Below are 13,132 nucleotides of genomic sequence, written 5' to 3' on the forward strand. Positions count from 1 at the left end.
CAATTGTCACCATTCGCCGTATTTATTTCCTCTCCCTCTCTCATTCTCTTTCTCTCTCTCTCTCTCCCCCACCATATATATATGCATACACATTTTTTCCACTGACCTTTCTAACAGATAGTTTGATACAAAGTTATTAACATTTTGATGTATCTACTTCATTTTTTAAAGTTTATCAAATGGCTTATATCCTGCTTTTTTTTATTCTTAAGGAAACTGGATATTGAGATCTTTTTCACATGCATTTAGCTATTCTTCTGAATAAATTTTCTTGTTACAACAAATGTAACTATGATTCCTGGCAGAGAGTTGAGGATGTAATTGTGGGTTTTCACTTGACTGAATTATATCTTTGACACTCTATGAAGCCTGAAAATTTAAGCAGTTAGTTTACTTTAGTGTCAATGAAAGTGTTTTTTTTTAACCAATTGGACTTAGTCATCAGTTAATTATCCAAAAAGGTATTTCATGGAGAATGGAGGAGTTTTGAATTATTGATGTGTCAAACAACGAAGCATGTTACGTTTTACAGTGATGGTTTGCTTAATTAGGCAGCATAGCTGCTGCAAATCCTATGGTTCAGTATCACCTCTTTAACATATCTGTGAGGTTTTGTTGCAAAAACTTGATTAAGACTGTCAGCCAAAAATTAGAACTCCAAGTGCCACTAGGGCATAGGCAAACTTTAGAGTTATGGTGTGGAACACTATTTCTAAAGTCCTTCGTGGGTTGCAATAGAGCCTTGTTTTGCTGTTGATCACAAAAGCTTTATTGTGGTTTACTCAGAAAGGCATTTTAAGTTATTTTTTAAAGGACTTGCCCTTTTTTTCCTTTTTAGCTCCCGAATGCATTTTTATAAAGCACAGTTTGCCCTAAAAGCTAGATATAAAAATGTCCTTTAGGAGCTTCTAGTCTACTGCAAATATCAATGCTATACATAACTATGAGGAAAAAGAAAAGCGATTACAAATTAACTTAAAAAAATACTAATCTTATGGGAAGCCACCTTGCTTTGTGTCTCAAAAGGTGAAGGCAGGGCTTCCCTGGTGGTGCAGTGGTTGAGAGTCCACCTGCCGATGCAGGGGACACGGGTTCGTGCCCCGGTCCGGGAAGATCCCACATGCCGCGGAGCGGCTGGGCCCGTGAGCCATGGCCGCTGAGCCTGCGCGTCCGGAGCCTGTGCTCCGCAACAGGAGAGGCAACAATAGTGAGAGGCCCGCGTACCGCAAAAAAAAAAAAAAAAAAAAAAAAGGTGAAGGCATAGATTTGTGAGTCTTCTGTCGATGTATAATTCTTGTTTAGACAACCACAGTTGTTTCTGTATCTTAAAAGTGGGAAGTACTTGGAAGCCAGTGAAAATGAATAGAATAATCTGAAACAGAAAGAAGCTGGTCTACTCATCCGTAGACCTTTGCTTGCCCTTTATCCGGCCAAGAAACTAAATTCAGACCTTGTTCTTCCTATTCAAAACATCACCAGTACTCACTAAATATAAGACTTCTTACTGTTTCATGCAGTTACAAGGTAATGAAGGCATTTTCATGGTGTCGGGAGGTGAGTTTGATAGATACAACGAACTTAGAGAATTATGCTCTGTAAACATGTTTTTTGGAGTGATGCCATAGAATTAAATCCCAGTGTGTGACAGTAACATGTTCTCATGTGATGCCAGGAACTTACCTGCTGATGGAGTTGTAGTAGCAAAAATGGGGACTCCTCCTTCATTCCAACAGCTTTAGGAAAGTCTCCCTAGCTTGAAATCATAGCTGATGATCGCTGAAACTTGTAGTAGGGGTCCTGGCTGCTGAGGCGAGGAACTGGGCTTCCCAGGGTCTTAGCTGTGGAGTAAGATAGCAGTGTTGAGGTAGGAGTAGATGGCATAGAAACAGCCTGAGGATTGCAGATAAGGAATTTGGATGCGTGAACTAAGAGTAATGACAATGACGATGATGATGGGTAACTTTTTTTTTCAGTCCTTATTATCGTTAAACATACGCACTGCCTTATTTACACGAGTTTCCACCATGACCCCATTTTGAAACTGATGTTCAGGAAGGTTAATTCCCAGGATTTGAACCTAGGCAGTTTGGCCCCAGAGTCTGGGAATGGACTTTCGAGTGAGTTTCTCATTTGTTTTGAGAATGGATAATAAGAATGGTTACTGCTTATTGAGTATGTCCCAAATGCCTGGAACCATACTAAGCACCTTACCTTTATCAACTCATTAATCCTGACAGTAATCCCATATAGTAGGTGCTTTTATTTATTAGCCTTCTTTCACAGTTAGAGAAAATGAGATATAGAGAGGTTAAGTAAATTGCCTAAATCAAGTAATTGGCTCTTTTAATAGAGTTAGTATGTGCTAAAACCAGGATTTGAATCCAGGCATTTACCACAAGATAATTGGTTTTTTTTTTTGCTTTTTTTTTTAAGAGTCTTTTTTTTTTTAACATCTTTACTGGAGTACAGTTGCCTTACAATGGTGTGTTAGTTTCTGCTGTATCACAAAGTGAATCAGCTATACATATACATATATCCCCATATCCCCTCCCTCTTGCATCTCCCTCCCACTCTCCCTATCCCACCCCTCTAGGTGGTCACAAAGCACCAAACTGATCTCCCTGTGCTATGCGGCTGCTTCCCACTAGCTATCTATTTTACATTTGGTAGTGTATATATGTCAATGCTACTCTCTCACTTCGTCCCAGCTTATCCTTCCCCCTCCCCGTGTCCTCAAGTCCGTTATCTACGTCTGCATCTTTATTCCTGTCCTGCCCCTAGGTTCATCACCTTTTTTTTTTTTTTTTTTTTAGATTTCATATATATGTGTTAGCATACAGTATTTGTTTTTCTCTTTCTGACTTACTTCACTCTGTATGACGGACTCTAGGTCCATCCACTTCACTATAAATAACTCAATTTCGTTTCTTTTCATGGCTGAGTAATATTCCATTGTATATATGTGCCACATCTTCTTTATCCATTCATCTGTCAATGGACACTTAGGTTGCTTCTATGTCCTGGCTATTGTAAATAGTGCTATGAACATTGGGGTGCATGTGTCTTTTTAAATTACGGTTTTCTCAGGATATTTGCCCAGTAGTGGGATTGCTGGGTCATATGGTAGTTCTATTTTTAGTTTTTTAAGGAACCTCCATACTGTTCTCCATAGTGGCTGTACCAATTTACATTCCCACCAACAGTGCAAGAGGGTTCCCTTTTCTCCACACCCTCTCCAGCATTTATTGTTTCTAGATTTTTTGATGATGACTGTTCTGACCGGTGTGAGGTGATACCTCATTGTAGTTTTGATTTGCATTTCTTTAATGATTAGTGATGTTGAGTATCCTTTCATGTGTTTGTTGGCCATCTGTATATCTTCTTTGGAGAAATGTCTATTTAGGTCTTCTGCCCATTTTTGGATTGGGTTGTTTGTTTTTTTGATATTGAACTGCATGAGCTGCTTATATATTTTGGAGATTAATCCTTTGTCAGTTTCTTCATTTGCAAATATTTTCTCCCATTCTGAGGTTTGTCTTTTCCTCTTGCTTATGGCTTCCTTTGCTGTGCAAAAGTTTTTAAGTTTCATTAGGTCTTGAGAAAGAAAAACAGAACTGGAGGAATCAGGCTCCCTGACTTCAGACTGTACTACAAAGCGACAGTAATCAAGACAGTATGGTACTGGCACAAAAACAGAAATATAGATCAATGGAAAAGGATAGAAAGCCCAGAGATAAACCCATGCACATATGGTCACCTTATCTTTGATAAAGGAGGCAAGAATATACAATAGAGAAAAGACAGTCTCTTCAATAAGTGGTGCTGGGAAAACTGGACAGCTACATGTAAAAAAATGAAATTAGAACACTCCCTAACACCATACACAAAAATAAACCTAAAACGGATTAAAGACTTAAATGTAAGACCAGACACTATAAAACTCTTAGAGGAAAACATAGGCAGAACACTCTTTTACATAAATCACGGCAAGATCCTTTTTGACCCATCCCCTAGAGAAATGGAAATTTTAAAAAAGTAAACAAATGGGACCTAATGAAACGTAATTCACTGTTAATGACTATTTTAATACCTCTTGGAGGATGGGTACTTCTTGTGATGGGTACTGGGTACTGTGACGAAAAATCAGAATCACATGATAAGGGGCTTTGAGGGAGTTTTCATGTGAACTAGAGAGGAAACCACTGGAAAGGAGGAGGATTGAGGTGTCAAGGAGTGGGTGTGAGCAAGTGAGGAATGGTAGTACAGAAGTGAGCGTAGAGGGAGTAACAGCGTATGGGGAGCATGGGCTGTAGGGGCAGCACATTTTGCTGGGAGGGAGGAGATGTGCTGCAGCCAACTTCAGTAACCACCCAGCCTCTCTGGAGCGTCATCCTCATCAAAATCATGAGAGAGCTGTACTACTCAATTTTAAGGTTCCCAAAGGTTGAGAGAGTTTCAGAAGCCAATCTAACCAAGTTTTATTGTACCATTTCTAACACCTACAAAAATGGTGGCCTTGAGAAGTATAAGACCCCAAAGTGCCTTCTGAATCTTTAAAAAAATATATATTATTCAGAGAACTCACTTCACTGGAACTGTTTTTCTTCAATGCTCTCATTTCTTGGGACTATAGAGGATTACATATCTTGGTCTTGAATTAGTTTCTTATTCTCCTCTCGTCTTAGTTTCCTTATCTCTATAACAGAAATAATAATAAAGTTTATTTACTACGAAGCTTTGTTGTAAGGATTAAATGTAGCAATATTTGGGCCCTTAATATTCTCTAGAGATACATTATAGAATTTTTCCACTAAAATAACTAAGTCTGGACCTTCAAACATGTACTTTCTGACTAGAAACTATCACTTTCTTAGGCTTCTTTAATTCTAGCACCAGCAGTTGGCTTTCTTTTCAGGGTGCCTTTTATTTGTACATCAAAAGAGGGTTTTGTTTTTGTTTTTCTAATCACTTAATCATTTTGATCCCTTGTGTGTAATCTCTATATACAGGTCTGCCCAAAGAACCTCTACACTGCACTGAGGTACTAGGGAGATTCTGAACCCATTCACTAGTGAAAGTGTATCTTTAAGAGCTCTGGTACCCAATATTCATACTGTGCCACAACAAAACTATATATTTATATATATAAATATACTTATGTTAATTATAACTTATACATTTATTTTTACTAGTATCTATCTATCTACCTATCTATCTATCTATGTAAGTTATGAATTCATTTTTCTTTGTGGCCATTTGGGAAGTTTAAAATCAAGTATGTTAAATCTGAAAAATGGTCAAAAGAAAGTAGAAAGCATAATAATACCACAAAATTACCACACAAATATTAGTTGTTGCTATTTTAACTGACAATTGGAACTGAAGGGATCATAAAGAAATCAGACCTCCTCAGTGGACAGTACAGCACTGTCATCAGGACGTGGGCTCTTGAGTCAGAATTACTGGACTCAAAAGCCCACTGCCATCTATATCACCTTAAATAAATTAACCTCTTCCCTCTCAGATTATTCATCTGTAAAATGAAGAAAATGATAGTACCAACTTCACAGGATTATTGTGAGGACTACTTAACTGAATACATGCAAAGACCCTAACAGTATACGTAATACATACACTGAACATGTTCAATAAATGTTAACTATTCTTATTAACTCTCTGAAATCTAGCTGATGACTTTGCTTCTTATTTCATAAAAACTTTTTTGTTTTGAGTAAGAGGACTATTTCACTTAATTTACTTGAAATTTTTTAAACAGTGGGAAATAAATGGAAATAATTTAGTTCATCTATGAAGTCTTGTTCCTTCATTTAAAAACAGTGGCTGCCATTATATAGATTTTTTTGAAGATATTTTTTCTACATAAATGCTAACTTTTTTATTTGGACCAGAGCCTTCCCTTTGTTATGGGCTACATGAATGAAAGGAAAGAGCCTTTTTATAAGGTACTTTTCTCTGGAGAAGTCTCAGGAAGAATTACTTTGTGGCACATCCCTGATGTTCCTGTATCCAAGTTTGATGGTTCTCCTAAAGGTAAGACAATTTCTATTTCTAATCACATGTCTTCTGAGAACTACTTTATAATTAACTCAGTGTTTTTTTTTTTCTAAGTTGAGTAATATGAGTCAACAAACAAGAAAAAGTTCTCATGTACCACTATGCATTAGATGCTAACATAAAAGTAGTATAAACATGATGCTTATAGATCTTATACAACAATGCAACAAGTGTAATTCAAATTAACATCAACTTAACATGAATGATGTTTTATTGACTTGAAATGAATGTTGACAATATGAATATAGGATAGACTGATAGACCATATTCATATTTTTGAATTTGTCATGTCCATATCCTGTACCCCTTTTCAACCAATTTCTCTATTCAAAAGAGTTTCTCCGTTCTTTTCAGTTGATTTAAGTCTAAAATGAATGCACTAATACACATCTATTCTTCCGAGGCTCCTTGAGGGAGAAAGAATCAATAAAATAGCATTTGGAGTGAAAGCAATGGATGGCAGAACTTTTCTGCCTATAACATACTGTTAGGATGGCAAAAGAGTCTCCATGTTCCCCAAAGTATGGTGCCTTGATAATATTTTCTATATCTATGATGAATTTATAAACCAAATTTTCCCTTACGTGTTTTCCTTTTAGAGATACCAATAACTACCACCTGGACCCTTCAAGATAATTTTGATAAGCATCATACCATGTCACAAAGTATTATTGACTACTTCTCTGGGTTTAGAGATGAGAATGGAATTGTGGTTGTCACTTCATCAGAGTATGTTCCAAGTCTTGATAAACTAATATGTGGCTGTGAAGATGGGACAATTTTCATTACACAGGCTTTGAATGCTGCCAAAGCAGGACTTCTAGAAGGCGGTTCTTTACTAAAAGGTCATTGAATTTTATTTGACCCTGTTTATTTAATTTACCTAAGCTTCAACTTTAATAAGCTATACTAAGAAGATTGCTGAAGCTTAAGAAAATTACAGGCATTTGCTAATAAATTTGTGCACATTTTAATGTTAAAGTAAAACGCACATATAGGTTTTTTTTTAAAAGTCAAACAGAAGGTTATACAATGAGAAATACATTTCTCTCCTTCTTTGATCTTCCAGGAAGATCACCAAAGGCAAGTGCTAATAAGTTTCTTTATACACTTTTTGAAATTTCCTATGCATATATAAGCATATAACAAAAGAGCAGTATACATTCTTTTAATTATATTATAAAAATAGAACCACATTCTACACACTTTACTAAAATGTCCTTAATAAAATATTTTGAGCACATTCTTTATGACTTAATTTTAAATGATTAATAATGATTGAATTCTAATTTAAAAAATCTCCTATGATGGGTGTTCAAGTTTTTTCTTGTCTTTGGCTACTATAGACAATGCAGAATTAACTATCTTTGCACATATATGTAGGTATATGTATAGTATTAATTTCCAGGAGTAGAATTACTAGATCAACCTTTATGTGTATTTTTAATTTTGAAAATATATCTTAAAATGTTCTCCAAAGTACATCAATATACATGTGTGTCCACTAACACAGATGTATGAGAATGCCTTTTCCCCCAAGCCTTAGCCAACTTACTGTGCTATTCAATTTTTTAATATTTGCCAATCAGGAGAAAGTGGTATCTTCCTGTTTTAATTTTTAATTTTTTTGGTAATGAAATGTAAATGTGTTCTTATATATCTTTGTGCACTGCAACAGTGAAAATCTCTTAAATAAAGACCATTATGCAATAAGTTGTCTTATGTAAAGGAAAGAAATATAGGAGGTGATTGAGATTTGGGGCTGTGTAGGTAAATTTGTATACCACTTTTCATTGTATGGACCCTACTAGACTACAAGGTCCTGACAGACCAAATATCAATTAAAAAAAAAAAATATGAAACTTGTTACATTGCCTATTGCTGTTCTCAGCTTACTTTGGCTACTTACTAAATGTTCTAACTTTTCAGTGATTCAGTGATTGACTGAAATAGAGGAGTGAGTAGCAATAAAGCAAGGAGAGGTAATACATCACTTTACATCTCAATGGCTGCTGTTAAAAGTTAGCAAAAAAGCTTAAGACCTTAGCATATTTTATCTAGGCTGATTTATCTTATCCTGAAAACAAGGAGAAACCTACATTTGAGCTTTAGCATCTGAATTAATATTCATCTTGGTTTGCTAGTGGATATAAAGTGAGAAGGTACCTGACGGAATAGAAGTAATAATGATTCTTTGGGACTCATTTTCAGTGTAAATAAAGAGAGTTTGTGGTCTGTGGTCCTCTCCAGTTTTTTTAGGTTTAGCTAATAATGAAGGAAGAAGCAGTGTGGAAACTGGGTGTCAGTAAGCCTGTGCTCTAATACAGCTATGGTATGAAACACCTAGGTTCCTACCAAGTGCCAGTGCTAAGAAATTATGGACATTATTTTATTTATTCCACACAGTAGTCTTGTGTGAAGTAAGTGCTGTTATTATCCCACTTTTTCAGATGCAGTACCTGTGGCTTAGAGGGAAAAGGCAAGTTGTCCACAGTGACACATCTAGTAAGTGATAGACCGAAAAAAACAAAGCCAGATTTGTTTAACAGCAAAGCTGTGCTCTTAAATATTATGCTGTGTTTCTTCACACTTGGATTCAAGCCACTTAACCTCTTTGAGCCTCAGATACTTTTATCTGTAAAACAAAATGGTGGAACTAGGTAATCTGTAATATCTTTTAAAGCAAAAATATTCCGTGAAACTTTGCTTTTCTTTTATACTAGACTTGGTCATGCTGTTTTAAAGGACAGCAGTAGTGTTCTGAGATTATTTTTATAGAGACAAAATGTATAAATTGTTCACTCTTTTAGAACAGAGTTTGCTATTTCATGGCACTGGAATTGGTAACTTGCTAACATCCTTAAAGAATTAATAGACTTTGAACAACCAGATTTAGTGCTCCATCAAAAGCACGACCTGGCTTATAATAGGCACTTGCCTTTTGAGAGAATCCAAGGGTTGTTCATTAATTTTCTTAGTCAACTGCCTACCTTTAATTATATGTAGTTTCCTTACATTAAAAATTTATAAAAGAAAATCTCTGGACTATTTCTTGAACAAAAATAACTCTTTTTTATTATTTGATGTTTGATTGTTTTCCAGGTTCCCTTCCTCAGAAAGTTCTCAAAGGCCATCACCACAGTGTTACTTCCTTGCTTTATCCACATGGTCTCTCTTCAAAATTAGACCAAAGTTGGCTGGTGTCTGGGGACCAGGACTCATGGGTCATCTTGTGGGATATCTTTACTGAAGAAATTTTGCATAAATTCTTTTTGCAAGCTGGTTTAGTAACGAGTCTTTTGATGTCACCAGAGAATTTCAAAGTAAGTTAAGATAAAGAGTGAAACGTAACACATAAATTTAAGTTATACATATAACATTTCAGAATGTTTAAAAAATGTAAGGAAAAATAACCCATATTTCCACAGAAAAGAAAAAACCATAATATAACTGGATGATTTTTATGAATTCCTTTCTTATATTTTATGCATTTTATTATTTTTACAGCTTATACAGATAATTTGGTTCTAAAGCAAAGGTCTCATCAATTCTTGGCTTTACAAAAGTCAGTTAATTCTCTTTAAGTACTTATACGTTTGTTCTTTTTTTTTCCCTAGTTCTACATCTTAATTTTTAATGGAATTTTCTTTTTAAATAAAAGTAATGGACACTCAATGGAAAAATAAATATGTAGGAACTGTAAATTAAAATTAACTTTTGCCTTCAACAATTTAATAATAATAATGATAGTTACACTTTCTTTTTCTTAAATAGATTTTTGTTTACTCTTTCATTTATTTAACAAATGACGAGCTTTAACAAATTTACGAGCATCTACCTTGTGCTGAGCAAAGGATATACTTTCAGGTATAATTTTCTCATGCAATGTCAGCTTAAATTCAGCTTTCATAAAGCTGATATCTTTGATAAAATATGGACAGCCAAGTTTTGAGTTTTCTGAGTTTATAAGCTAGTTGATTGACTTGTAAACATTATTTCTCCATAGTAATGTTATGAAAAATCAGTTCCAAAGTAAAACCAGAGAAAACTTGCACTGTATTTTTGTAGTAAGAAAAAATGAAAGCAGTATTTCAGGAACAGAAATGATTAACCAAAACAGTAAAACAAAGTTAAGTGACCCCTCCCCCCCCCAAAAAAAAAACTATGTGGTGATTTGGGATACCTTGATATATCTTTTATTCCTGAAGTTCTCCCTTTTTCAAAAAAAAATTTTTTTCTCTTAGCCCCAGGACCGTAGTCCAAGTCAGTTCCACTCCTGACCCCTTTTACTTCTGCCTCAGTCATAGATGATTTAACTCCAAGGATCAGGACACATTCAAAGTCAAATAAAAAGGGAGTTTATTGAAAGGGCACAAGGGGCAATCCCTAGGCATCCAAGACAAAGCACTACAGCAAGGACCTACAGTGGAACTTAAATTCAGAAACCAAGGTTACTCTTTGAATCCACTGCTCCAAAATGGTCTGCTTTTCTGTGATTGCTCCATTCTCTTGCCTCTTCCTATGATTTCTTTTAGCTTTACAATTTCAAACGCCTAGAAAAGAGAATCTGATTGGCCTAGTGTGGGTCTCTAGTATACGTCTACTCCTGGCCATAGGATCTGTGTTCACGTGTTATGTGTGTTCTCTTGTGTTGTAGGTGTGTGTGAGTTTCCTGAAGTACACTGGGCTGTCTATTCTAGAGACTGGGGGTCAGGAAGGTTCTCCAGGAGGTAATAGTTGGGGGGCAATGCCATCTGTGCCCCATTCTACAAGTCCAGGCTCCCCATATATCACACCTGCCATTTTGTGATCCCCCCTCCCCCCCTCAGAATATCTGTAGTCTCCTTTACAAGTATTAGGAAAAGTAACAAGTTCTCCAATGCCCCACAGAGAGAGGTCAGTGATGGGCACTGGGAGATTCTTCAGGAACCCTAGCTGATGCTTTTAACATAGCAGATGAAAGTCTGGCCAGGTGCCTTAGTCAAAGTAGGAGCATCGACATAGCAAGATGGTTAGAAAAGAAAAAAATAGCAGAGGAACTACCCACTGCCCCTCCTCACCACACCCCAGCCATACCCACAGATGGGCTGATCAGTGCATGGACCTCGTGGTGAGGCACAAAGCTGCCCTGTAAACCTCTCCTAGATGAGCCTCAGCGGCACCCAGCAAGAACAGTCTTTGTCCTAAACTATGCTGAAGGTAACCACATGCTGACGTTCTTGAAAGTATCTTAAGAATCTTTGTCCTGTGAGACTATTTTTGGTCCCTGTGTCTTTGAAGCTGTACATTCAGTTGGAACTATCTAATGCTTACCTCTTTTAGATTGTGTCTACACTGAGTTTCCTGTTTGGATTAGAATCTGTATAGTTCTGGGAACAGCACCAAATCACATTTTGAGGCTCTAAGTGGAAGATATCAGCTCATGATACCCTTGGGCCTAAGCTTGTGTCTACAAATAGCTTCTTTTTGTGGCAACAAATTAGTTCTGGGGTTTATTTTATTCTGCATTATTTCCGATGTCTGCCTCGCTGCCTGAATCTGCTGAGTGATGATCAAGTCCTTCATTTATCTTATAAGTAGATCTGGCCTGGAATTCTCCTCTTTACTTGTGTCTTTTGACCTTCCTAATAGGTCTTTGAATTTAAAATCTACTTGGTTTGTAAAGCTCCCCTGTGCAGTGTTATGTGGATAGGTGCTAGAGAAAGCAGAACTGTCATTTTGTAAATGGGATTTTAACAAAAACTTATGTTACTAGGGGGGAAAATCTGATTTAATTTTAAAGAAAGCATTTGACTATTAGCTTACAAAGAATGCCATTTTTTTTTCATAGCTACGAAGTCATCAGGTAATTTGCTGTGTGTGCAGTGACCATTCCGTGGCTCTCCTTCACCTTGAGGGGAGGAGGTACCTCCTGAGCGCCCGAAAGCACCTTTTCCCTGTGAAGATGATAAAATGGCATCCCGTCGAGAACTTTCTAATTGTTGGATGTGCAGATGACTCTGTATACATCTGGGAAATTGAGACAGGTAAATTGAAATTTTACCCCTTTTCATCCTTTATATCTTTATGCATGAAAGCATTTGGCTGGGTGGAGAGTTCCAGAAAAGACACGGTGATGCCCTCACTTGCTTTTACCTTTGGTTGGGCTGCATTTAATGGCTTCGTTTGAAGGTGTGTATGGAAAATAAACACAACAGCCCAAGTCAGATCCTAACCCACTGATGATTACCTGACAGAGCAGTGCACAGGAACGAGCCGGATATTTCTGGAAGCTATAAATAAAAACATAAGTTATCTACTTTAATTATTAACAAGAGAGAAATTTAGTGTCCTACTACTAGTCTCAGTCATTGAATTCTGCTTTCTTCAGCATACTCACCATCTCAGCAACATTTTGAGCTAATTGTTGATCAGTAATAATGGAATATAATTAATTACAAAACTCCAAAATGTTGAGTCAGAGAAACTGAAAACTGAGTGGTTCCATTGAACTTTTGATGTCAGAGCATAGAGAATGTATAGTTTGAACTTTTAAGTTTTTCAGAAAGTTTTACTGTATAACTTAAGATTGAGAGTAACACATTTCAGGCCAATGCTGGGAACAAATCAAATAAAGCGAGGAAATGAATGAATGTGAGTCAAGGGAGTGCCCTGGAGAATACATTTTACTGAAACCATTGCATGATTTGTATTGATTAATCAGTGGTGGCTTTATGCTGGGCGTTGTGAACAGACTGGATAGCTTATAATAGTTTAGAGCCATACTTCACCAAAATAATTGCTATTTTCTTTACATTTGACTTTCATGTATTAATGACGATGGTACACGGAGGATGCAAGATAATACCACCTTACATTTGTGCTTTGCTTTACAGCTTTGATGGGCCTCATGCTTATTTCCCATTAGATTATCACAACTTCTAGGGTAGGTAGAAGCGGTATTATACCCCATTGCATGGATGAGGAATTTGTTGCTCTGATCTGTAAGTGTGCTAGGTTACACACTAGTAAGTGGTGAACCAATATGAGGCCCCCCTCCCCGTTGTTCTTTGCACAT

At 36.5% G+C, this 13,132-nt stretch overlaps 1 protein-coding gene across 1 annotated transcript in view; it reads left to right on the forward strand.

The window, feature by feature from the left end:
* WDR72 (WD repeat domain 72) overlaps positions 1-13,132 on the forward strand; it is a 205,527-nt gene that overhangs the window by 34,291 nt on the left and 158,104 nt on the right. The window contains exons 10-13 of the mRNA XM_033436956.2: positions 5,910-6,051; positions 6,675-6,920; positions 9,178-9,398; positions 11,906-12,101. Of these exons, the coding sequence (XP_033292847.1) occupies positions 5,910-6,051; positions 6,675-6,920; positions 9,178-9,398; positions 11,906-12,101 (805 nt within the window). The remainder of the gene's footprint in view (positions 1-5,909; positions 6,052-6,674; positions 6,921-9,177; positions 9,399-11,905; positions 12,102-13,132) is intronic.

The sequence above is a fragment of the Orcinus orca genome, chromosome 2 (assembly GCF_937001465.1).
Source record: "Orcinus orca chromosome 2, mOrcOrc1.1, whole genome shotgun sequence".
Lineage (NCBI taxonomy): Eukaryota > Metazoa > Chordata > Mammalia > Artiodactyla > Delphinidae > Orcinus > Orcinus orca.